Source organism: Bos indicus x Bos taurus, chromosome 21 (genome assembly GCF_003369695.1).
Source record: "Bos indicus x Bos taurus breed Angus x Brahman F1 hybrid chromosome 21, Bos_hybrid_MaternalHap_v2.0, whole genome shotgun sequence".
Classification (NCBI taxonomy): Eukaryota; Metazoa; Chordata; class Mammalia; order Artiodactyla; family Bovidae; genus Bos; species Bos indicus x Bos taurus.
In genome coordinates this window covers 42,852,212-42,876,750 of record NC_040096.1, presented here as the reverse complement: position 1 = coordinate 42,876,750, position 24,539 = coordinate 42,852,212, and the positions used below count along the sequence as shown (strand labels likewise).

Below are 24,539 nucleotides of genomic sequence, written 5' to 3'. Positions count from 1 at the left end.
CGTTCTAGAGCAAACTGCCTGGTCTCTCTCAGCCTCGGTCTCCTCATACATAAAATAGGGTTAATATTAGGGTTGTTGTGAAGATTGGACACACAAATACTTAGTAAAAAACAATTATTAATATATGTAACTAGTATTATATATTGCTGTTAACTTTTCCCTCTTTGTTTTATATATTTCCATCTTCTTTCTCCAGGTCATTCCATCCATATGTACTATACTTTTATCTAGTATCCTATATCACAGCTTACATTAATGAGCTGAGTTCTGAAAATTTTGATTTCTCTTTTTAAAGATTTCATTACATCTAATAATTTGCTCTAAAAGTACAGATTTGCCCAAAATATCACCTCCCCATCTCAGAGCCCATAGATGGTACAGAATACAGGGAGCATGGTTATTAGCCAGAGGAGGAAGATTGAAGAAAAGAAAAAATCCTGAAAAACTAGAACTGTCTGGTCTTTTTCTACAAAAGTTAATATTGGAGACATGGAAGCTATTCTGGGGTTAAAACCAACAAATCAGAAAAGCACTGAGGGTAAGTGGAACTTTGCATTCACATATCCCTGAAGTACTGGTACGTGTGCTTGGCTACTGTTGTACTTTGTTTTGTATTTCACTCAAGCGGGTCCACCACTCCCCAGGAGCAATGTTAGGTCTAAGCAACACCAACCAAGAGTTCCACACCAGCAGGCACACAGACATGCAGAGTTCCTGGCTGAGGCCACTGTCACCAGGCAGTGACCATTGTATGTTCTTTTCTTTCTTTGGGGAATCAACTATGTTTATCAACAATAGCAAGACATTTTATAACAGGGAGGGGAGGATTTCACCTTTTCCCAGCAATACTTCCAAAAATCAGGTAAGAAACCATCTAGATTAAGAAGACCATCCTCACCTCTATTTTTTCCCATATGGCCTCATAGTTGTCCTGGTGTTGAATATCTTGCATCAGTTTCTGAATTAAAGCAGATTTTGCAGCAGAATGGCTCTCATTTTTCTCAGAGGATGAGACTCTCTCTGACTTCTCGTCTGCATATTTTTTCATGCCAGAGAGAGGCATGCCCAGTTCCTCGTCAGAAAGAAGGTCACTCAAGGGACCAGATTCCACACTCTCCCCGAGCGAAGAGGCTATGTCACTGGAAGAGCTTGGAGACACCCTGCCTAGCCTCGTATGCTTCTTCTTGACATGGTATGTTGGATACATCTCAGAATCTGAGTTCATTTCAGACAGTTCCCAGTCATCAATATTCTGAATGGTTTCTCCTCTGGGTTTCTGAGGCAGCAGCTTTGTTAGGTTTTCCAACTTCAGAGCTAATACTTCTGTCTGCTTGAGGTGAGAGGGCAGTGCCAGGTACTCATCAGAGCCATACCAGGCCTCCACAACCTGACCGTTCCTGGTGATGTGACTTGGGGAGGAGGAGTAGCTGCTTTTGCCTTTGTGCTCTGAAAGAGGGGGTCCTAGAGATGTGACGCTGTCAGAGCTAGCAGAGGACTCGCTGCTTTGAGTAAAAGGTGGTGAACTGGATGTTTCTGACTGCACTGGCAATTTGGCGTTCCCACTGCTCTGGTGACACGGCTCCAGTGAGGAGGTGGAGGCAGACTCTGCCTCTGGCCTCTGTCTGGCCTTGGAAGGACTAGAAGGAATTGCATTCGGCACTGTCGCGCTCCTAGTGTTTTTGGCTTGCTTGTCTGAACTGGGTTCCTGTTTAGGGGCCTGGCATGGAGGCATCTCTTCTCCGGTCTTGTGGGGCTTTTTCAGTCGAAGCTTCTCTTTATGGCAGTCGTTGAGCCTCCCCAGGCTGGAGGAGATCTCCTTAATGTGACTTCTAACTGTATTTTCAAGATTCCCATCCCCCATCTTGTGCAAACACTCATATGACTGGCTGGCGGCAGAGGGGCTGTTGGGGTAAGAAGACTGTAACACCAGGCACAGCTTAGACCTGTCAGGAGGATCCACCAGGGATGGGGTGCTTCTGCTCATCTCAGGCTTCAGATCGACCATCTGCTTCTTTCCACTAGGGCCTTTCAGATTATTCTTAACTGTCTCGTCTTTAAGGAAAAATCCTCTTTTTGGCAACGTGGGCTGTGTGGGAGAGTCCTCATTATAGTTAAAGCAGTCTCTGATGGATCGCTTGGGGGTTGTGTTTTCACAAGCAAGAGGCTGTGGATTCTTCGCCCCATGTTGGGAAGAGGAATCAGATTCTTGCTTCACAGCTTCTGAAGCGGGTTGAACAGCATTTGTCGGAGCTTCCACTGAAGATGATGGCCCCTGCATTAAGCCTGGTTGCTCCTCCACTGTGCACGCATTATTTTCCTCACTTCTGCCTGTGTCATCTGCTGAAAGAGATACTTGAGACGCCTCCTCGCTCACAGCTTCACTGAAGTTGGAAGGGACGGAGTCAGGAGCCACCGAAAGTAACCCAACGCTTCGGATAAGCTCGGGGAACTCCTTTTCCATCTCACTGTAGCTCCACGAGTCGAAGGGTTTGGTTTTGACCTGGCTAGAGGTCATATCACCCAGGCCACCGAGCAAATCCTCACTTGGGCTGTAGTCAGATAATTCGAAAGCAGTAATACCGCAATCCAGAGACAAGTAATTTTGAGAGCATTTGATTGTTAACTGTCCAGAGTCATCTACTTCTGTTAGAGCATCAAGCCGGCCCTGAAACAGACAACGGAAATGGTTTCAGCAAATGTAACATTACACTCATCTGCTGGGCACATGAGATTCTCAGCAGAAGCCACGATACAGGCCCAAAATGCATCAATCTCAATTGCTTCTGGTTTGAGGTACAGAAAGGCACATTCATTAATTACCATATTGCTTTACATAGTATCCTGTTCTTAAATATTTAAGGATTTTTCTTCAATCTGGAGAACAGAGCCTTGGTCAAGGCCAATCCAAAAATAACCATTCCTTGGCTGCGATCCAAAAGTCTACAAATAATAAATGCTGGAGAGGGTGTGGAGAAAAGGGAACCCTCTTACACTGTTGGTGGGAATGCAAACTAGTACAGCCACTATGGAGAACAGTGTGGAGATTCCTTAAAAAACTGGAAATAGAACTGCCTTATGATCCAGCAATCCCACTGCTGGGCATACACACTGAGGAAACCAGAAAGGAAAGAGACACGTGTACCCCAATGTTCATCGCAGCACTGTTTATAATAGCCAGGACATGGAAGCAACCTAGATGTCCATCAGCAGATGAATGGATAAGAAAGCTGTGGTACATATACACAATGGAGTATTACTCAGCCATTAAAAAGAATACATTTGAATCAGTTCTAATGAGGTGGATGAAACTGGAGCCTATTATACAGAGTGAAGTAAGCCAGAAGGAAAAACATAAATACAGTATACTAACGCATATATATGGAATTTAGAAAGATGGTAACAATAACCCGGTGTACGAGACAGCAAAAGAGACACTGATGTATAGAACAGTCTTATGGACTCTGTGGGAGAGGGAGAGGGTGGGAAGATTTGGGAGAATGGCATTGAAACACGTAAAATATCATGTAAGAAACGAGTTGCCAGTCCAGGTTCGATGCACGATACTGGATGCTTGGGGCTAGTGCACTGGGATGACCCAGAGGGATGGTATGGGGAGGGAGGAGGGAGGAGGGTTCAGGATGGGGAACACATGTATACCTGTGGCGGATTCATTTTGATATTTGGCAAAACTAATACAATTATGTAAAGTTTAAAAATAAAATAAAATTAGAAAAAAATAAAAAAATAACCATTCTTGCCCTGATTTTCTATTTTACAATAGTGTACTGTTCACTTAGTAAGCATTTGTGAAGTGATGCCTTAAGTAGTAATATTTCTGAAAACAAATTAATATGAGTGTAAAATCTCCATGTATATCTCTTTAGCTTATCACTCCATCACCTGCTACAGTGGTAAGCTCATAGTAAATGCTCAGTAAATATTTTAAAGTAGAATAATTAATTATAGTAAGTCTGCTGTGTTAAAGATATGTTCACAAATCACAGGAAGATGAAATACTGAATTTTCATACATAACAAAAACAGTTTAAGACCAGCTTCTACTGTCCCCATCTGTGTGAAGGTAAACACGAGAATCCTGGGAAAAATTAATGTGCTTCAAAAGTGTATCTTTGTAGCCCCCAACCCTTCCTCTGTGTGTATTCTCCCATACTCTCCCACCCTGACGCCCACTTCATCTGTGTATGTTAGATACCAAGTGCCCACCTTCCTTCAAAGTAGGCTGACTTGAAATTCCCTTATGCTAAAAAATAGTATTATAAGTGTTTTTAATTTAATCATTGGTTGTGTGACTAAGGCTTTTATCTCATTACTAATGCAGTTTCTAACATCACACAACAAATGGGGAGAGTTTTAATTGACGATTTGCTTGGGACAGAAGGGCCCCTGGCATCCGACATGCCTACAAGGCTGAAGGAATAGCTGGTCTAATCTAGCCCTTTAGGAGACGAAGAAAAACTGCAGAGTGAAATCTCTGTGCTCCTGAGGGAGGAATGGGGTGAGCACGACTCTGTTATTTCAGTTGGGTTATCCCAAGATCTGATCTCTCCAGGCCCTTATATCAGGTTTTTTGGCTCATTTGTTTGTTTGGATAGGGGAGGTTCTCTCTCTTCAGACCTTGCCTTTATCTCCTATTCCCTTCAGTCTTATTCCACAACATCCAGGTAAGTAATAATAATGAAAAGCCTCATTTTATTTTTAAGCCTAAATCTCCTCATCTTATAAATGGGGATGGTTCTTTATTACTATTACTTTTCCACTTAATCCTCAAAACGATTTTCTCCTGGGGTCTGTACTGTTGTCCCTGTTTTATGTAAGTGGCTGCTGCTGCTAGGCCACTTCAGTGGTGTCCGACTCTGTGCGACCCCATAGACGGCAGCCCACCAGGCTCCCCCGTCCCTGGGATTCTCCAGGCAAGAACACTGGAGTGGGTTGCCATTTCCTTCTCCAAAGCGTGAAAGTGAAAAGTTAAAAGTGAAAGGGAAGTCGCTCAGTCCTGTCCGACTCTTAGCAACCCCATGGACTGCAGCCTACCAGGCTCCTCCATCCATGGGATTTTCCAGGCAAGAGTACTGGAGTGGGGTGCCATTGCCTTCAGTGGAGCCTGAGCCAAAAGAAGGTGCATAACTAGCACAGGGCCTGGTGACTAAAGCTGAGCTAAGCCTTAAATGAAGGCTGTCTGACCCAGAGTCCACACTCTGACCTTTGTGCCAACATTTTCTGACTCACTGGGTGCTATTTTAAACTGGATATGTCCCCTCCTCCAGTATGCCTTCCACATTGCCACCAGAGTAATCTTTACAAATTGCAAGTCTGACGCTATTACTTCTTTGCTTAAAGTCTTTTGTTAGCTTCCTGCTGCTAGATTAAAACTCAAACCCTTCAAAGACAGATATGAAGAGGCCTCTCTCAAGCCACCTGTCTGTCCAAGGCTGTACTCAGCCACAGCATCATCATTTCATTTTTTGAATATATTGTGTTTTTTCTGCCTCAGAACCTTTGCACATGCTATTTCCTCTGCCAATAAAGCTTCCCACCTATAACACCCCTAACTAGTTAACTCTTACTCACCCCTCAGACCTCAGATCAAGTTTTATTTCTTCAAGATTCTAAAGTCCCACGTAAATCAGAATCTTTTATAATCTCTCAAAAAACTATGTTGTTTTTCCTGAAACATTTATCTCAATCTTTAAATACATACTATTGTGATTCTTTGATTAATCTGTTTATCCAAGTGGTTTGTAAGTACCACAAAGGTATAAATCACATAGAAAATGGCTTGCTCACCAGGATAACCACAACATTTATCATAGTGAGCTGCAGAGAGTAAGCGTTCAAAGATACATCTGTTGAATGAATGAAGGCATTTGGGAATGTATGTCTATGCCTTCATGAAGTTTATTCCTCTGATTATGTAGTTTTAGTTGACTCCAGTGATTAAATGCCCAAACTTCAGAGTTAAATGGACACAACTGAAGCAACTTAGTGTGCATGCATGTATTGGAGAAGGCGATGGCACCCCACTCCAGTACTTTTGCCTAGAAAATCCCATGGACGGAGGAGCCTGGTAGGCTGCAGTCCATGGGGTCGCTAGAGTTGGACACGACTGAGCGACTTCACTTTCACTTTTCACTTTCATGCATTGGAGAAGGAAATGGCAAGCCACTCCAGTGTTCTTGCCTGGAGAATCCCAGGGACATGGGAGCCTGGTGGGCTGCCATCTATGGGGTCACACAGAGTCGGACATGACTGAAGTGACTTAGCAGCAGCAGCAGCAGCAGAGTTAAATTCTAGCTTATGCATTAATTATTCATATGACCATGAACCAGTAGCTTGATGTCACTAAGCTTCATTTCCCTCATCTGTGAAAATGAAATAATAAGCCATGTCATAGGGCTGCTGCAAGCCTTAAAGACTCTGTAAGACACAAGTCTGGCACATGGATAGGTACTCAATGAATCCTTACCCTTATTACTTATTTTATATACATCACACTTTGCTGTGATATAAATTGTCCTGTGGTTAAGTGCTAGTGGAAGAACACGCAAAGTGCAATGGTGTGAGTGCTTGCAAGGGCCAATGTGTTCCCACTGTGAGGCTGAGCATCATTCAGGTAAAGTGCTTACCACACTGTCTGGCATATGGTAAGTTCTTAATCAATGTTTGCTATTGTGTTAATACTATTAAGTTATCACTACCTGTGCGACTACCTCTCTTAACCTCAGTCTTCTTATTTGTAAGATGGATTTTACAATATCATCTGTAAAATAAGGATAACAGCACTCACTCTCCCTACTTTCCAGAACTGTTTGAGGATCTAACAAAATTGTGATGGTGATTCCTAACATTTAATAACATATGTTATTCATCTTTGACTACCTAGTGCCTTATAAAGAGTAAGAAATCAGGCTCCTCTATCCATGGAATTCTCCAGGTAAGAATACTGGAGTGGGTTACCATTGCCTTCTCTGGTGGAATCTTCCCAACCCAGGAATCGAACTCGGGTCTCCTGCATTGCAGGCAGATTCTTTACCATCTGAGCCACCAGGGAAGTCAATAAATATTTAGGGGAGGTAGAAAGAAAGGAAGGGAGGGAAGAAATTATTATTATCACAGAAGAGATCAGTTATTATTATCACAGAAGAGATCAGTTATTATTATCACAGAAGAGATCAGTTAAGAGAGGGTTTTGCTTGTTTTATTTAATTATTCCTAAGTTTATATCCTTAAACAATCATTTAACCTCTCTTAAATTCAGTTTTGAGAACTGAATGGAAAAATGAAACTATTTTTTTAATGGAAGCATAACTGAAGTATATTTTTTAACTGAAGCAACTGATTTACAATATTGCATTATTTTCATATATACAGCAAAGTGATTCAGTTACATATATGTTTTTTCACATTCTTTTCCATTATAGGTTATTCTGATACTGAATATTGTTCCCTGTGTTATATAGTAAATCCCCTGTTATTTATCTATTCTATATATATAGTTGTGTATACCTATTAATCCCGTACTTTTCATTTATCCCTTTTCCCTTCCTTTTCCCTTTGGTAACCATAAACTTGTTTCTATATCTGTGAATCTGTTTCTGTTTTATAAATAAATTCATTTATGTTATTTTTTATATTCCACTTAAAAGTGATATAATTTAGTATTTGTCTTTCTCTTTCTGACTTATTCATTTAGTATTGCACTCTATAAGTCCATCCATGTGGCTGCAAATGGAACTATGCAAATGGAACATAGTAACAAATGTTACTATGGATGAGTAACATTAAAATGGAACTACTTTTAATATCCATTTCCTTTCTTACTAAATGAAACAATAAACATAAATTATCACAATTTCTGAAGTATAGAAAATTTCAGGATAACACATTTTGGTACAATTTTGAGCTTTGCCCTAAAGTATTTTTCATTTGTTTGTTCAGCTGGCTTTGTTTCAGTAACACATTTGCCAATTTGTTTATAAGATATGATCTACTCCATATTTAAATAAAGGAATAAAACTCATTTTGTTTTTGTAAGGACAGAAAGAAAGAGAACTTGCCACTTTCTCAATTTTCAAACCTATTCTATAATGGGCTCTGAAACTCAACTGATTTCTAGAAAAGAAACATGAATTCACCTTCACTGGAATACATCTACTATTTTAGATTATCAGCATGTTTAATGCCATTTCCTTATTCATTCTACAAATCTTTCACAGCTGAATTTATTCTAATAAAGCTGAGAATTTTATCCTAATTCTCTTCCTATTTTCCACAGTTTCAGTGTGTTGGCAAAAATAAAACTGACAAAAAATAGGATCAAAAATCCATAGCTTCAAAAAGGATAGTAACACAGACAGTGCTTCAGTTCATAGAGAAATGTTCACAAAGCAGATGGCTTTGAACCCACTGTTCCTTTACCCCTTCATTCAATGTATTCTTGCATGTCTACACGAAAGCTAAAAACTGACTCCAAACATGAAAACGCACTAAACTGCTTCCAACTGAATCTGTAAATAGTTGTTGAGCTCATAGTGTGGGGACCATCAGTCAGTTCAGTTCAGTTCAGTCATCAGAGTCTTTTCCAATGACTCAACTCTTCGCATGAGGTGGCCAAAGTACTGGAGTTTCAGCTTTAGTGTCATTCCTTCCAAAGAAATCCCAGGGCTGATTTCCTTCAGAATGGACTGGTTGGATCTCCTTGCAGTCCAAGGGACTCTCAAGAGTCTTCTCCAACACCACAGTTCAAAAACATCAATTCTTCGGCGCTCAGCTTTCTTCACAGTCCAACTCTCACATACATACATGACCACAGGAAAAACCATAGCCTTGACTAGACGGACCTTTGTTGGCAAAGTAATGTCTCTGCTTTTGAATATGCTATGTAGGTTGGTCATAACTTTCCTTCCAAGGAGTAAGCGTCTTTTAATTTCATGGCTACAATCACCATTTGCAGTAATTTTGGAGCCCCAAAAAATAAAGTCTGACACTGTTTCCACTGTTTCCCCATCTATTTCCCATGAAGTGATGGGACCGGATGTCATGATCTTCGTTTTCTGAATGCTGAGCTTTAAGCCAACTTTTTCACTCTCCACTTTCACTTTCATCAAGAGGCTTACTTTCTGCCATAAGGGTGGTGTCATCTCCATATCTGAGGTTATTGATATTTCTCCCGGCAATCTTGATTCCAGCTTGTGTTTCTTCCAGTCCAGCGTTTCTCATGATGTACTCTGCATGTAAGTTAAATAAGCACGGTGACAATATACAGCCTTGACGAACTCCTTTTCCTATTTGGAACCAGTCTGTTGTTCCATGTCCAGTTCTAACTGTTGCTTTCTGACCTGCATACAAATTTCTCAAGAGGCAGATCAGGTGGTCTGGTATTCCCATCTCTTTCAGAATTTTCCACGGTTTATTGTGATCCACACAGTCAAAGGCTTTGGCATAGTCAATAAAGCAGAAATAGATGTTTTTCTGGAACTCTCTTGCTTTTTCCATGATCCAGTGGATGTTGGCAATTTATCTCTGGTTCCTCTGCCTTTTCTAAAACCAGCTTGAACATCTGGAAATTCACGGTTCACGTATTGCTGAAGCCTGGCTTGAAGAATTTTGAGCATTACTTTACTAGCGTGTGAGATGAGTGCAATTGTGTGGTAGTTTGAGCATTCTTTGGCATTGCCTTTCTTTGGGATTGGAATGAAAACTGACCTTTTCCAGTCCTGTGGCCACTGCTGAGTTTTCCAAATTTGCTGGCATATTGAGTGCAGCACTTTCACAGCATCATCTTTCAGGATTTGAAATAGTTCAACTGAAATTCCATCACCTTCACTAGCTTTGTTCGTAGTGATGCTTTCTAATGCCCACTTGACTTCACATTCCAGGATGTCTGGCTCTAGGTCAGTGATCACACCATTGTGATTATCTGGGTCGTGAAGATCTTTTTTATACAGTTCTTCTGTGTATTCTTGGCCATGGATACTACTTAATATAAAGTCACAACACAGCTGTGAAAATAGTGGCCAGTTACAGTCTCAATGGTTTTTCATCTTTCATGGGCTACCACTCGGTGAACAAAACAAGTTCAAATAAAAGCATGATGAACATATTCCACAAAACACAATAACCATAAACTCTAGAGTACTTTCACATTCCCAGCTATAAACAGAGTTGATCAGTAAATGTTTATTGAATAAATAAACTGTTGTTGTTGTTGTTCAGTCACTCAGTCATGACTCTTTGTAAACCCATGGGCTGCAGCACGCCAGGCTTCCCGGTCCTTCACTATCTCCAGGAGTTTCCTCAAACTCATGTCCATTGAGTCAGTGATGCCATCCAACCATCTCACCCTCTGTCATCCCCTTCTCCTCCTACCTTCAATCTTTTCAGCATCAGGATCTTTTCCAATGAGTCGGCTCTTGGCATCAGGTGGCCAAAGTACTGGAGCTTCAGCTTCAGCATCAGTCCTTCCAATGAATATTCAGGATTGATTTCCTTTAGGATTCACTGGTTTGATTTCCTTGCAGTTCAAGGGACTCTCAAGAGTCTTCTCCAACACCACAGTTCAAAAGCATCAATTCTTCAGTGCTCAGCCTTCTTTATGGTCCAACTCTCACATCCATACATGACTACTGGAAAAACTGTAGCTTTGACTAGATGGATCTTTGTCAGCAAAGTAATGTCTCTGCTTTTAATATGCTATCTAGGTTGGTCATAGCTTTTCTTCCAAGGAGCAAGCATCTTTTAATTTCATGGCTTCAGTCACCATCTGCAGTGATTTTGGAGCCCCCCAAAATAAAGTCTGTCACTGTTTCCACTGTTTCCCCATCTATTTGCCATGAAGCAATGGGACTGGATGTCATGATCTTAAGTTTTTTGAATGTTGAGTTTTAAACCAGCTTTTTCACTCTCCTCTTTTACCTTCATCAAGAGGTTCTTTAGTTCCTCTTTGATTTCTGCCATAAGGGTGGTGTCATCTGCGTATATGAGGTTGATTGATATTTCTCCCGGCAATCTTGATTCCAGCTTGTGCTTCATCCAGCCTGGCATTTCGCATGATGTTCCCTGCGTATAAGCTAAATAAGAATAAGCAGTGTGACAATATACAGCCTTGACACACTCCTTTCCCAATATGGATCCAGTCTATTGTTCCATGTCTGGTTTAATTGTTGCTTCTTGACCTGCCTACAGGTTTCGCAGGAGGCAGGTAAGATGGTTTGGTTCTCCCGTCTCTTGAAGAATTTTCCATAGTTTGTTGTGATCCACATAGTCAAAGGCTTTAGCGTAGTCAAAGAAGCAGAAGTAGATGTTTTCCTGGAATTCTCTTGCTTTTTCTATGATCCAATGGACATTGGCAATTTGATCTCTGGTCCTCTGCCTTTTCTAAATCCAGCTTGTACATCTGGAAGTTCTCGGTTCATGCACTGTTGAAGCCTAGCTTGGAAAATTTTGAGCACTACTTTGCTAGCATGTGAAATGAGTACAAATGTGCAGTAGTTTGAACTTTCTTTGTCATAGCACTTCTTTAATAATTTAAATAAATAAATATGTAAAATGAATTGGTTTGACTCAATTATTTCCAATGTCCCTTCTAGTGGTAGAAAGTGGACAGGTCTAATGACTAATCAATATGGGATGTTGGACAGAATGAGGCGAATACATGGGTAAGAACAAACAAGCAAGAAAGAATGTATAGACTGGAGATACCAAGAGATATCTAAAGTAAGATCTCTTCAGAGTTTAGACAAAACCTTCCCATATCTGATCTCCACCTCATTAGCATACAATGCCTCGTAACAACAGATTTAGGGCAGAGTTGACTAGTTTTGGATTATTTTCTGTTAATTGGATTATAATTTCTTGGGCTTCCCAGATGGTGCTAGTGGTAAAGTACAGGCCTGCCAGTGCAGGAGATGTAAGAGATGCAGGTTCGATCCCTGGGTGGGGAAGATCCCCTGGAGGAGAGCTTAACAATGCACTCCCATATTCTTGCCTGAAGAATGCCATGGGTAGAGGAACCTGGAAGGCTACAGCCCATGACTCAGCACACATGCATGCATAGTTGCTTAGTTTAGAGTTCTTTGTAGTTTCCCATAACCACAAAAATTCCAATCGCGGACCCTCTAGGGATCCCACTTGGAAGGGATGGCATCTGGGGACTAACACACACCTACATACTCATTCCACAGTTTTAAGAGGAACCCTGCCAAAGACTGTATCATGTCCTTCATTGCCACTTTATCCAGAAAAGCTAAATGAAAACAGACTGTGCCTTAAAGTTAGAAGTGAGCCCAGTAGATTTTCATTCCCATAAACTTCTAGGACCTGCTGGGAATTTTCCACAGCAAGAGCATCATTAAGAAAACAATAATCAACAAGTATAAATCATCTATGAGAAGCCCAGATTTGTTTTGTGCTGTTGATAATGTTGGAGCCACTAACACATTAATAAATTAATGAGCTATGGAGCACTCTTTATAAGGTCTTTTAGTCTTATATATTTATATAAATGCCTTTTATACTTGTATAATACATATTTTCCACAAAATCAACAGCAGAGCACTAAACTGGGTGTCAAGAGCCAAGGGACTATATATACACACACACACTCTATATGTACCCATACATGGTATCTATCTATACATACACACACATATATATACACACACACACTCTATATGTATCCATACATGGTATCTATCTATACATACACACACATATATATACACACACACACTCTATATGTACCCATACATGGTATCTATCTATACATACACACACATATATATAGCCCCTACTTAGCTAGCACAATACCTCTGTGTGTGTGTTGCTTTTATTTGGGAATAGGAAAGTTTACTTGGATTTAACTTTACAGTGTTCATTCTTAAACTATGCATCAAGATTAATAACAATAAACTCTCCAAACTGTGCTTACTATGAGTACAAAAAAATCTAAGTATACTGGTTGTGCAAATTTCTAAGGCCATATGACTCACTGCAACCAAAATGATTTTTCTAAAGCATGAACTGAATCATATCAATTCCCTGAACAAACTCTTCTGTTATCCTCAAAATAAAGTCCACTTCTCTTAATATGACTTTTTAATATAGCTTTTCATCTTCATGATATGACCTCGCTCACATATTAGTTCAAATGCAGCTTCCTGGTCCTTTGAGCTTTTTGCTCTCTGATATTATCCTTCTCTCTCTTACCTCTGAATCTTTATGTCATTCCTTCTGTCTAGAACAGTTTCTACCTCCATTCATCAGTCTAATCCTGCTTCTTCTTCAGGTCTCAGGTTAGACTTGCGTCTCCTGGAAAGCCTTCCTGCCTGAATTAGATGCCCCTTCTCTGACCTCCAGTGGCTTCACGTAGACCATTGTATCTGCATGTAAATCATGCAGACCAGAGTCTGGTCTTCATGTCTGTCCACTTGTCTCGATCCCCCACTAATCTCAGCCCTTTAAAGACAAAGATCATGCTTTGATCATGATTATATTCTTAGCACCTAATGCCTGGCCCACAGTAAGCACTCAATAAATATTTATACAATAGTTGAACAAGGAACAGGATGTCAGGCTAGCACCAAAAGCTACAGGTGATATCTATGCAAACTACCAGGTGTGAGTTAACTCTGGTTCATAGCTTCATTCATTCATCATAGCCTTTGGTCGATAGATTCATTCATTCACCATCGCCTCCCATCACTATTCCTAGTTTCAAAGCCCAGCTTAGGACCTGCTTATTTACTTATAAATAATTCCTATCCCGCACCTCTGAACTGAAAACATTCTCAAATAGTCACACTTGATGATGCACTACGTGGCTTCCAGGAAAACACCCACCTCCTTTGTCTCTTCGGAGAAAGCCTGCAGAATGTCCGTCTGTCTGGTGTAGTTGCCATTGGCGTCCTGCAGACCCTGCAGAATGCGCTCCCGCAGAACAAGCACTGAGACGCGGAGTTGGTGCCAGAGCAGCTGCACGGCGTGGATGTCCACGATCACGTTGACGGAGTAGGACAGCAGCTTCAGGGAGAACTCTGTTTCAAGGAGGGCATGGATCTGCTCGACATGATCAGAAATATCTTCACAAATGTCCTGCAATAAAGGAAAGCGAATATATGATGACTCTTTTGCCTTAACCTGGGGTGCTGTGCTGTGCTTAGTCGCTTAGTCATGTCTGACTCTCTGTGACCCTATGGACCCATCAGGCTCCTCGGTCCATGGGATTCTCCAGGCAAGAATACTGGAGTGGGTTGCCATGCCCTCCTCCAGAGAATCTTCCCTGGGGAGGAGAATAGTAAAAAAGTCACTTCTTTACTTGACACCAATGATCAGGGCCAACAGGTCAAGGGAGCATATGCTGAATAGCGGCCTTTGTTTCAATTCAGATACACAGTCACAGGGGCTTCCCAGCTGGTGCTAGTGGTAAAGAACCCGCCTGCCAATGCAGGAGACGCAGGTTCAATCCCTTCCCTGCTGGGAAGATCCTCTGGATGAGGGCATGGCAACCCACTCCAGTATTCTTGGCCTGGAGAATCCCAGGGACTGAGGAGCCTGGTGATCTACAGTCCATAGGATTACACAGAGTTGGGATACAACTGAAGTGACTTAGCACAGAGTCACAGGTCATATTCCCAGGCCCTGGGGCTTCAGTGCAAGCAGGTAAGTTGATCATTTCCAAGACACAAATAAGCTACTATTTTTTCAGATACCCACACTGAAAGTTCAGCCAAGGTAAGAGGTCACCTCACAAATCCAACCTCTGTTCTCTGTATTTACTGTTAGTTTGGGATTCAGGTAAGGAATCCAACAGGGTTTCTCTTTGCTACTGGTGGGCTCCACCAAACACAAAATATCTCAGAACAGAAGCATCCTCCTGACACCTAGGGCTTCCCTGATAGCTCAGTTGGTAAAGAATCCGCCTGCAACACAGGAGACCCCGGTTTGATTCCTGGATCAGGAAGATCTGCTGGAGAAGGGATAGGCTATTCACCTCAGTATTCTTGGGCTTCCTTTGTGGCTCCCGCATTTCCTGCAATGCGGGAAACCTGGGTTCAATCCCTGGGTAGGGAAGATCCCCTGGAGAAGGGACAGGCTACCCACTCCAGTATTCTGGCCTGGAGAATTCCATGGACTGTATAGTCATGACAGGACTATACAGTCAGACACTGAGCAACTTTCACTCACTCTCCTGACACTTAGCATGAAGAAAAATGGGCTAGAACGTGGGCTTCAAAAAACTCCCAGCCATTCTCAGTGAGCCATGGGGTCTTTATTGTAAGGGACGACTGTCACATTCCCACAGGGATACAACTTACAGTTAAATTTGTAATGGATATCCACACTTTGCAAACAAAATCACTCTTAAGAAGGAATACCAGAGAAATTCCAAGAGTAAAAACAGATACAGTTTGGTTTTGTTTTTAAGACTCAGACATTGAAAATAAAAACACTATACTATATTAAAGTTTCAATGTTCTCCCCACATACTATTAGGTAGGCACATTTTATCTGATATGTCACTTGTTTCCACATTTTCATTGTGCTGTTAGAGGCCTGCAGCATGAAATAGGTAGCAACTCTGTAATATTTACTTGAACAATCGGACTCCATTAAGCATCAAAATGATGCAAATGTCAGTGAAAAGTGCTCAATTACTCATTTTTAGTTATGTATCAGTGATTTCTTTTAAATGGAGCTTTTATGATTTTTGTTAAAGCTAAAATTTTAAGATAGCATTTGGATTCTAAGGCCTATCTTGAGTATCAAAACAGTCATTCTGTGCTGGAAATATAACCTTCCAATTTCATATAATTCAGTTACTTGTCAAAGAAAAACTAAAATGTAACCTGTATTTAACAATGTGTGCTAATAAGCAAAAAAAAAAAAAACAACACTATTGAATAATGATGGAAAGTTGTGCTGAATTTTGAACAATAATTATTGTACAATTTCAATAAATGCTTCAATATTAGGCCTTGAAATCTAAGACCTAATTGGTAATAGTGATATAAGCTGGTGAAAATAACTTGAAACAGATTAAAAAGTTTGAACAAGCATTGGAGTTCTAATTAGGTAAACTTCTTAGAAAAGAATATGGGCCCATGGTCTTATGCAGACCAGGAGAGACTTGAAGCAAAAATTATACTACCATATTACATGTACATGAGAAGCAATCATAGCCAGATTAGCTAGCCTTTGCTGGCCTTCAGCAGAAAACAGCAGGCCTGTAACTATCATCAAATCTTCCATGTAGCTTGGGGTCTTAGCTGATGCTTGTCTGGGCATCCACTCCATTTACCCCCACAGCTCTTATTTCTGATCCTCAAACACCTCCCCAAAGCAAATGCCCTGCATCCTTTGCCCTGTCAAGATGCTCATTTCTGTGCAGCAGTGTTGCCTTGGGAAACGCCCTTCCTCCCACTGCTGACCTTTTCCAAATTCTTGTACTCTCCTGGGTAATACCCCACAATCCACTGTAAAAACACGTCTTAACTTCTTCACAAATGCTACCTCTACCTCCTGGTCTTACCCAAACTTGACTTTGCCCAAGGCTCCTGCTTCCTCCATCACTCTCCCAGAGGAGCTGCTCATTCTCCCAGGCCTGGACTGAGAGGGGGGTAGGACAGGAGAGGGAGGGGGACCTGATGGGGCAAGAGCAGGCCTCAGTGCTGCTTTGCCACTTTCTGCTCATTACTCTTTTGCCCTCATATTAACACTCTTCTTTCTTCATAGGTGCCTACCATCTGCTAACCTTCCTGTCATCCTCTTTTACTGCTGTTATCTGCATTCTTCTCTCTCTTTCCGCTGCACTAAAGAATGCATCTGGTTCACAGTTTTCTTTCTTTTCCATACTGAGCATAACTGTTACCTTAGATAATGTCAACATTCACCTTGAGGAACAAACCAATACTCTAGGCTTGAATTTCCTTTACTCCACAGCTCCTAAGACCTTGGCGCCCACTGCACAGGGCAACTCTCCACCACAGCTCCGCTCTGGACCTTGCTATCACTCCACCTGGGGAACAATATCAGGAAGCCCCTTGTGCCACCAACCTCTTTGTCCGACTTCTTTACTCCCATTCTCCCACTACAGGTGCTCTTCACCCTATCCAGGCCACCATTCCCTCCATCCCCTTTTCTCATATGCCTCCTGCCTCCTAGCACAGCCTCTACAGTGATCACTTCAACTACTCTGCCGATAGTGTTCTCAACTTCCTCACACTTTTTGGCTCCTTGACTCAGAATTTGTGAGTGTCGGTCCCTTAGGCCCCATTATGATGCTACAGATGCAAAATATATGACATACCTCGGAGAGAAAAAGGTTGGGGAAACCCTTCTGCCACCTGCTCAGAACAGTTAAACAGGCATTTCTACACCCTCCCACGCCCATCCCCTTATACAAAAATTATATATATATAACCTGGGTACCATGAAACCTACATGCCAGAGCACATGCCATCTACTCTCTTTACACACACACATGGCTCCTTCATAATGGATGCAGGAATGTAGTCAGAGCCAGGTCATGGGTCAGGATGTCAGGCAAGTATCCAGGGGAAACTGCACAGAAAAGGCACCAAAGCATCCATGGTGCCAGTTAACTTAGGTTTCCATACCCTCCTCCTTAGTAACCGTGAAATGTGAACTGGTCCTGTTTCCACACATCAGGTCAAATATTTTCTTACTTAATTCACATACAGCACAGTAGCTCCTATGGCATTCAGAATCACAGCACAAAATGCATTGACTACATTATGTTTATCAACTGCCCACTTCACTCAACAGCTGCTGCCGCCAGTCACTGAAACAGGACTCTCCTATGGTTACCTAGTAGCTGATACAAACACTGATGACCTGGGATTGTTTACAAATAAACTCCATCTGGTTGGCTCAGTGTTATTCTTTTAATTTTATGTTTATGTGAGAGAGGTGCCTTTTTGGGGTAAAACTGTTGTATATGTATTTTCCGATTGTATCTTATGTCTTCCAGACAGATACAAGGCTTTTAAGACAACTGTTATATTTTTAACCAGTATCGCCAGTTTCCACCAGTGTGATATAGCAGTGAGGATGCCTTTTCTGCAAGTGCTCTGACTGCCTACTCTCCTAACTCTAAGCATAATTGCCAAGAATCCGGCTAACTTTCCCTCAGAGGGGATCTGTTTGCTGCTTCATCATGAGGCCACCATGCTCACTCCCAACCATTCTCAAGACATCGTGATGGTTTCCTTGTGAAATTAAAAGTATCTGTAGATCAGCATTCTGCCAAAGTGTCCCAAACTGCCCATCTTCAAGGATCCCATAAGTATGAGAAGGGAAACCTGTCCTTCCAGCAACTTCCCTGCCCAGGTCCTAACACAACACTTGGCACCCCATTTCACGAAGTCCCACTGACGCAGCCATTCCCACTTCTCTTTGTTTCAAACCCCCCCAGTAACTACAGCCTGCCTCTCCACAGGGACAAAGAGCAATCAGCAAACATTTCTGCCTTCTTCTACTACCCAAATCATGTTTCTTTCTCTTCCCCTCAAATAATTTCACCATTTCTCTCAAAACACTCTTGAGGTACATTTGTATAACTGCAGGACACATTCAGATGGTTTTTCTAAAACACACATGAATTATAGCCTGCTTTTAAAGAACATGTCTCCCCACTCCCTCTTCCATCTTTTTTCCTATCAGAATTTTAAAAACCTTGAACCCTCATCTTATTCAGAGCATACCATTACATTTAAAATAGTTTTTATTTTCTAAAAGCAGTAAGCAAGAGATAAGCAAATATAAGATGTATTGTGTGTACCTATTTTAGTCTTACTGCAAAATGCCATGTCATCATGACTGCTCATTTTCTTTACTAGCAATTGTAGAAATGAATGATTAAAAGTAAAGTGACTTTTACCCATATGTTCACCATATGTGTGCATGCTCATTAGAAAAAGCTGAGAAGAGATTCTTACCTAATACATGTACTTTGTATTTTAAAATGTAGATCAAGGGAATAGCAGTTACTTGTTTAAAAAACTCTGTAAGTGAACCATGTGAACTAGAACTTGCAAGTTTATGCAAAAAAATATTGCAGAGTATTAATGTCATCTTCAGTTGACTTTCAAAACAGTACTTTCTCCAAAAGACAGATTGATAGCTGTTCCTGTGATAAGGTATTTTTATTTCTGCCAAAGTAGACTACCTCCTCTTTTCTCCTTCCTCTCCACTTTTATAATGGTCCTAGTTTCTTTGTCACATTGAAAATGACTGTGAGTGATGAAGACTGGTGGGAGGGATGCTGAGACTCTAATCACCATAGTACTTCTCTCCAAAGTCTGAAGAGCTCTGTGGCTGTTATCAGTGGTTATCCTTTTAATTACTAAAATTCTGCAAGTGTGAGGACTGAAATGAGATTATTAATGTAGAAATGATTTTTCTGTTATCATTAGCTGGCACTTGTTCATCTCCCTCACTGTACTGTACTTTTCTGGAAGCACGAAATGTGTCCTATTCATCTTTGCGCTGCTAGGACACTACCATACAAGTGAGCACTGTTCAGAGGATGTTTGCAGAATTGGATTCAATTGGATAAAATATTGCTATTTCACAAATCAATGTAAAATCCTTAAAAAGCAAGCACTGATTTAGCTTCTTCCCCTAAGTATATCCACACTAATTAGTACTCTCTGCAAATGTAACTGATACTGAATTTTCTCTTGCTTTGATTAGAAGAGGTGACAAAAAAAAAGCATTTTGGTTAAAAATTGTGATTTTAAAAGACTCAGAGGGTTCACTGACAAAGATGCTGCTTTAAATTCTTAATCCCAGGTCCTGATTTATTTGAGATGAGAAAAATCCTGAGCAAAAAGACGAGAGGAAAACTGGCAATTGCTACTGCACACTGGAAAACCTGTTTTCTCTAACTGAGCTATTGCTTAGTCACTTTCACATTCAGTGTTTTAGATAATAGTTCAAAATCAAAGTTCATTCACCAGTGAAAATGACAGCTGTGGCCTCAACACTCAACAGCTCATCTGGAAATGGCTCAGAAGGTCTGTACTTTCCCCAGGACATCTTTACAGAACTGACTTAAGGTAGAAATGGACAGAGAAGTCAGTTTGGTTCAGTCGCTCAGTTGTGTCCGACTCTTTGCAACCCCATAGACTGCAGCATGCCAGGCTTCCCTGTCCATCACCAACTCCCAGAGCTTTTATACTCTAGTGCACTTGTTAATCATGCAGATTTCAAAGCCGCTCCTTTTGAAGAAAAATGGGACCAAGGAATCTGCATTTTATGAAGCATGCAGTGGCTATTATGACTGTGTTCTAAGCACCACACATCGATAAACACTGAGCCATAGACAGATCATCAGTCTAGAAATGGGAGCTACATGCAAGCCAGCTGCTGCTGCTGCTGCTGCTAAGTCGCTTCAGTCGTGTCCAACTCTGTGCAACCCCATAGACGGCAGCCCACCAGGCTCCCCGGTCCCGGGATTCTCCAGTCAAGAACACTGGAGTGGGTTGCCATTTCCTTCAATGCATGAAAGTGAAAAGTGAAAGTGAAGTCGCTCAGTCGTGTCCGACTCTTAGCGACCCTTATGGACTGTAGCCTACCAGGCTCCTCTGTCCATGGGATTTTTCAGGCAAGAGTACTGGAGTGGGGTGCCATCACCTTCTCCAAAGCCAGCTGCTACACAACCATAAAAACAAAACCTTCAGCAACTTGAAGGGTAGCCTCCCACGGACACTACACAGATATCTCTACTGGAGTACTTACATTCTTTGTGCTCCAGAACACAATTTCCCACAACCTTATTTATCCATCATGATAGACTCAGGCCATTATTCTTCCACCTTCCTATTCCCCTGAACTCCTGCAAACACACACACACACACCTGCAGACATATGCATATTCCCTTGAGGCTCATTCCCATCTGGCTACACCACTCACTACTATCTCTTCATTCCAGTCACTTAAGATTTTATTTTCTAAAAATTTATCAAAACTTTTTGGCAATTTACATTTATCTGAGATGGGACTTTTCTAATAACTCGAAATTTTGGAGCATTTCAAGTTACAAATGGTCTTATAAATTTACCTACAAATACTTTCTCTTGATCTATTCATAAACACTCTTTATACTGGGAGAGTGTTCTATTTGGGATTTCATTGCTGACTCATAGTGTGACCTTGGAAAGGTCAACCTCTTTCTTAGATACTTTTTATATATTTAGATCACTAAGAACATGGCACAGCTTCTAAGGATGTGTTTCTATGTCTTCCTCCCCCGCATAAATATATCCACAGCAACTAACTTGGCTGTTGATTTGTATTTAAACACCTACAGCATGCCTGCTGGAAGCTAACATTATAGACACAAGTTTTTAGATCTCACGTCCAGAACAGGAAATGAAATCTCATAGTATTAGAGCCCCATGAAGAACTAATTTTAGGGGCCATGGTTCACAACCTGTGACTGAGATAACAAAAAATCCATATTCTGAAGCCAATACTACCCTTTTATGTAAATGGGAGTGCATGTTGTCAATTAACCTTCTAAAAATCTCTCATTGCCTCCCAAGAACCCAATAATTTCATTTCTAGGAACCTCTTCTAAGGCAGTAATGCATTTACCTACTGAAATGCTACCACAGAGTTATTTATAATGGTGAAAAAATCTAACAATCAAAAGAGAGGAGATTGGTTTAATGTGATGTGGTATCCCATACAATGAAAAAATACACAGATAAAATATGCATTCTGGATGTCAAGAAATATTGTTAAGTGAGACAAACTAAATTATACGAATTCTATTAAAAATTATAGTTGCATATACTCTCAAGGAGAGAACTGAAAACTATGTCAAAGCTGTTTGTTCATAGTATATTCTCTAGATGACAGCAATATAAATGATTTTAATGTTTTGTCTGCATATATTAAATTTTCTCTAGTAAATATACATTTCTTCTGTGAAAAAGTAAAGTAAAAGTTAACCAACAACAAAGAAGTTAGTTTCTACGGCAACAAGTCAAGGAATAAACAGTTATGCAGAGTAAGTAATATGTAGAATACAAATATAAACAGAGTCAATATCACTGACTGAAGAAGATCAATGTCAGAGCAACAGTACCCCCTAAACCATCAGCATTCTTTCTGTGTAGGGACAGACCTGTCACCTCATTCACAGATAGCCTATCACCATTCTCTGAGGGCTCTATGTCAGGTGGCCAGGTGCTACAAGCTGAGTACTAACAAATAAATTACATGCCATTAATCAGTGGTTATTATACTCATATTATATTCATATCCTGAATATTCATTGGAAGGACTGAAGCTGAAGCTGAAGCTCCAAAACTTTGGTCACCTGATGTGAAGAACTGACTTATTGGAAAAGACCTTGATGCTGGGAAAGATTGAAAACAGGAAGAGAAGGGGATGACAGAGGATGAGATGGTTGGATGGCATCATTGACTCGATGGACATGAGTTTGAGTTAGCTCCAGGAGTTGGTGATGGACAGGGAGGCCTGGCGTGCTGCAGTCCACGAGGTCGCAAAGAGTTGAACACAACTGAGTGATTGAACTGAACTGAATCAGTGGTTATTAAGACTTTCAACTCTGTTTTTATTCTCATTGCCTTTTTTAAAGTTTAGCAGAATTGATATAAAGATATAGGTAAGGAAAAGACATTAATCACCTGAAATGAGTGAGAATTTATGTATTAATCACCCTCTCTCCCTTTTAATTTCATTGAATTGTTCCAGAGCACAACTACATAGATCATCAACCCTCTTCCATATTTTTATATAAACTCACCAGGGAGGGATGTTGCTAGGGACAGATTCCATTACTTAACAAAGTAAAACCTGTTCATCTCCAAGAGAGACCTCAATACTCTAGGATTCAGAATCTTCCACTTTCAAGATACTATAGTCTTTAGGTAATCACCAAGGAAGTGAAGACATCTAAAAGGAGCTCAGTATTCCCTTGGGGGTATACTTTACATAACTGAAATATCAGTTCTCCACAACTGTTTAGGAATTCCTGAAATACGAAATTTTTGCTAATTGATTTATATAAGTTTCTGTTTACTTCCATCAATGCAAATAATTTGTATTGGTGTGTTTGTTCTGTCCCTATGCTCATCCTTCCATCCACAGAACCACAAAGAGAAAAATGCAAACATCTAGCACATTTTCTGAAAAATCTAATGCTGAGCATCAGAGCCTCTGTTTTCATAAAATGAAAACATAGAATTCAGCTTATATCTTAGTTAAGAGAATCCATTTTTGTATTTTGCCTGCTCCCCGCTTGACTGACTCTCTGTATTGGAACTACTCTTCAGCAAGCACTAGACATACAAAGCAAGTCAAAAGTTATTGAATTCCAATAATGTGGTTTTAAATCTACCCTCATTGCCCTTTTCCAGAGGCCCCTTTGGGAAATAAAAATGGATCAGAATAACATATCTGACCACCAAGTGCAGCAACCATCCATTATTAATGTCCCAATGACACACCAAGATGAAAGACAGAGGAGCCATTCAAATAGTCATATAACACTGATTCAGGCTTCTCAAAGGACATTGTACTTTACTTTTTAAATCAGCAACCAGCTGAGAAATAAATTCAATTTCAATTCACTTCCCAAACTTCCAGATTAATTTTACCTATAAAATCATTTTAACCTCATTGCTTACTTAGATTGACTATAAACTTAGTGAGGAAGAACTTTCTTTTCTCTTATTACACACACAGAATCCTATTCCTATCAAACAATAGGCAGAAAGCACACAAAAGGAAAAGCAGGACCTATAAATGAGCTCTGAGCAAGCACAATGACCAACCAAACCTCAGGTTAGTCCTTTGCACATTTACTCTGTGATTAATAAGCTCTTCCAAATAGCATCCTAAGTCTTAAACTTCTCTACCCTTAATTAACTGCAGACAGAAACCATTTTGTGAATGTCAAGTGAAAATTCAGATGTGTACAAGTAAATTAATGATGAGTTCAGTTCAGTTCAGTAGCTCAGTCATGGCCGGCTCTTTGTGACCCCACAAACTGCAGCACGCCAGGCCTCCCTGTCCATCACCAACTCCCAGAGTTTACCCAAACTCATGTTCATTGAGTCGGTGATGCCATCCAACCTTCTCATGCTCTGTCATCCCCTTCTCCTCCTGCCTGCAATCTTTCCTGGCATCAGGGTCTTTTCAAATGATTCAGCTCTTCACATCAGGTAGCCAAATATTGGAGTTTCAGCTTTAACATCAGTCCTTCCAGTGAACACCCAGGACTGATCTTCTTTAGGATGGACTGGTTGGATCTCCTTGCAGTCCAAGGGACTCTCAAGAGTCTTCTCCAACATTACAGTTCAAAAGCATCAATTCTTCTGCACTCAGCTTTCTTTATAGTCCAACCCTCACATCTATACATGACCACTGGAAAAACCATAGCCTTGACTAGACGGACCTTTGTTGACAAAGTAATGTCTCTGCTTTTTAATATGCTGATGAGTAATAAAATTAAAGAAATACAATAC

At 40.8% G+C, this 24,539-nt stretch overlaps 1 protein-coding gene across 2 annotated transcripts in view; it reads right to left on the bottom strand.

The window, feature by feature from the left end:
- Positions 1-24,539, bottom strand: part of AKAP6 (A-kinase anchoring protein 6) — a 501,487-nt gene that overhangs the window by 281,324 nt on the left and 195,624 nt on the right. For both annotated transcript variants that reach the window (XM_027521919.1, XM_027521920.1), the window contains exons 3-4: positions 13,857-14,108; positions 899-2,665 (exon numbers count right to left, since the gene is read on the bottom strand). In XM_027521919.1, coding sequence (XP_027377720.1) covers positions 899-2,665; positions 13,857-14,108 — 2,019 coding nt within the window. The remainder of the gene's footprint in view (positions 1-898; positions 2,666-13,856; positions 14,109-24,539) is intronic.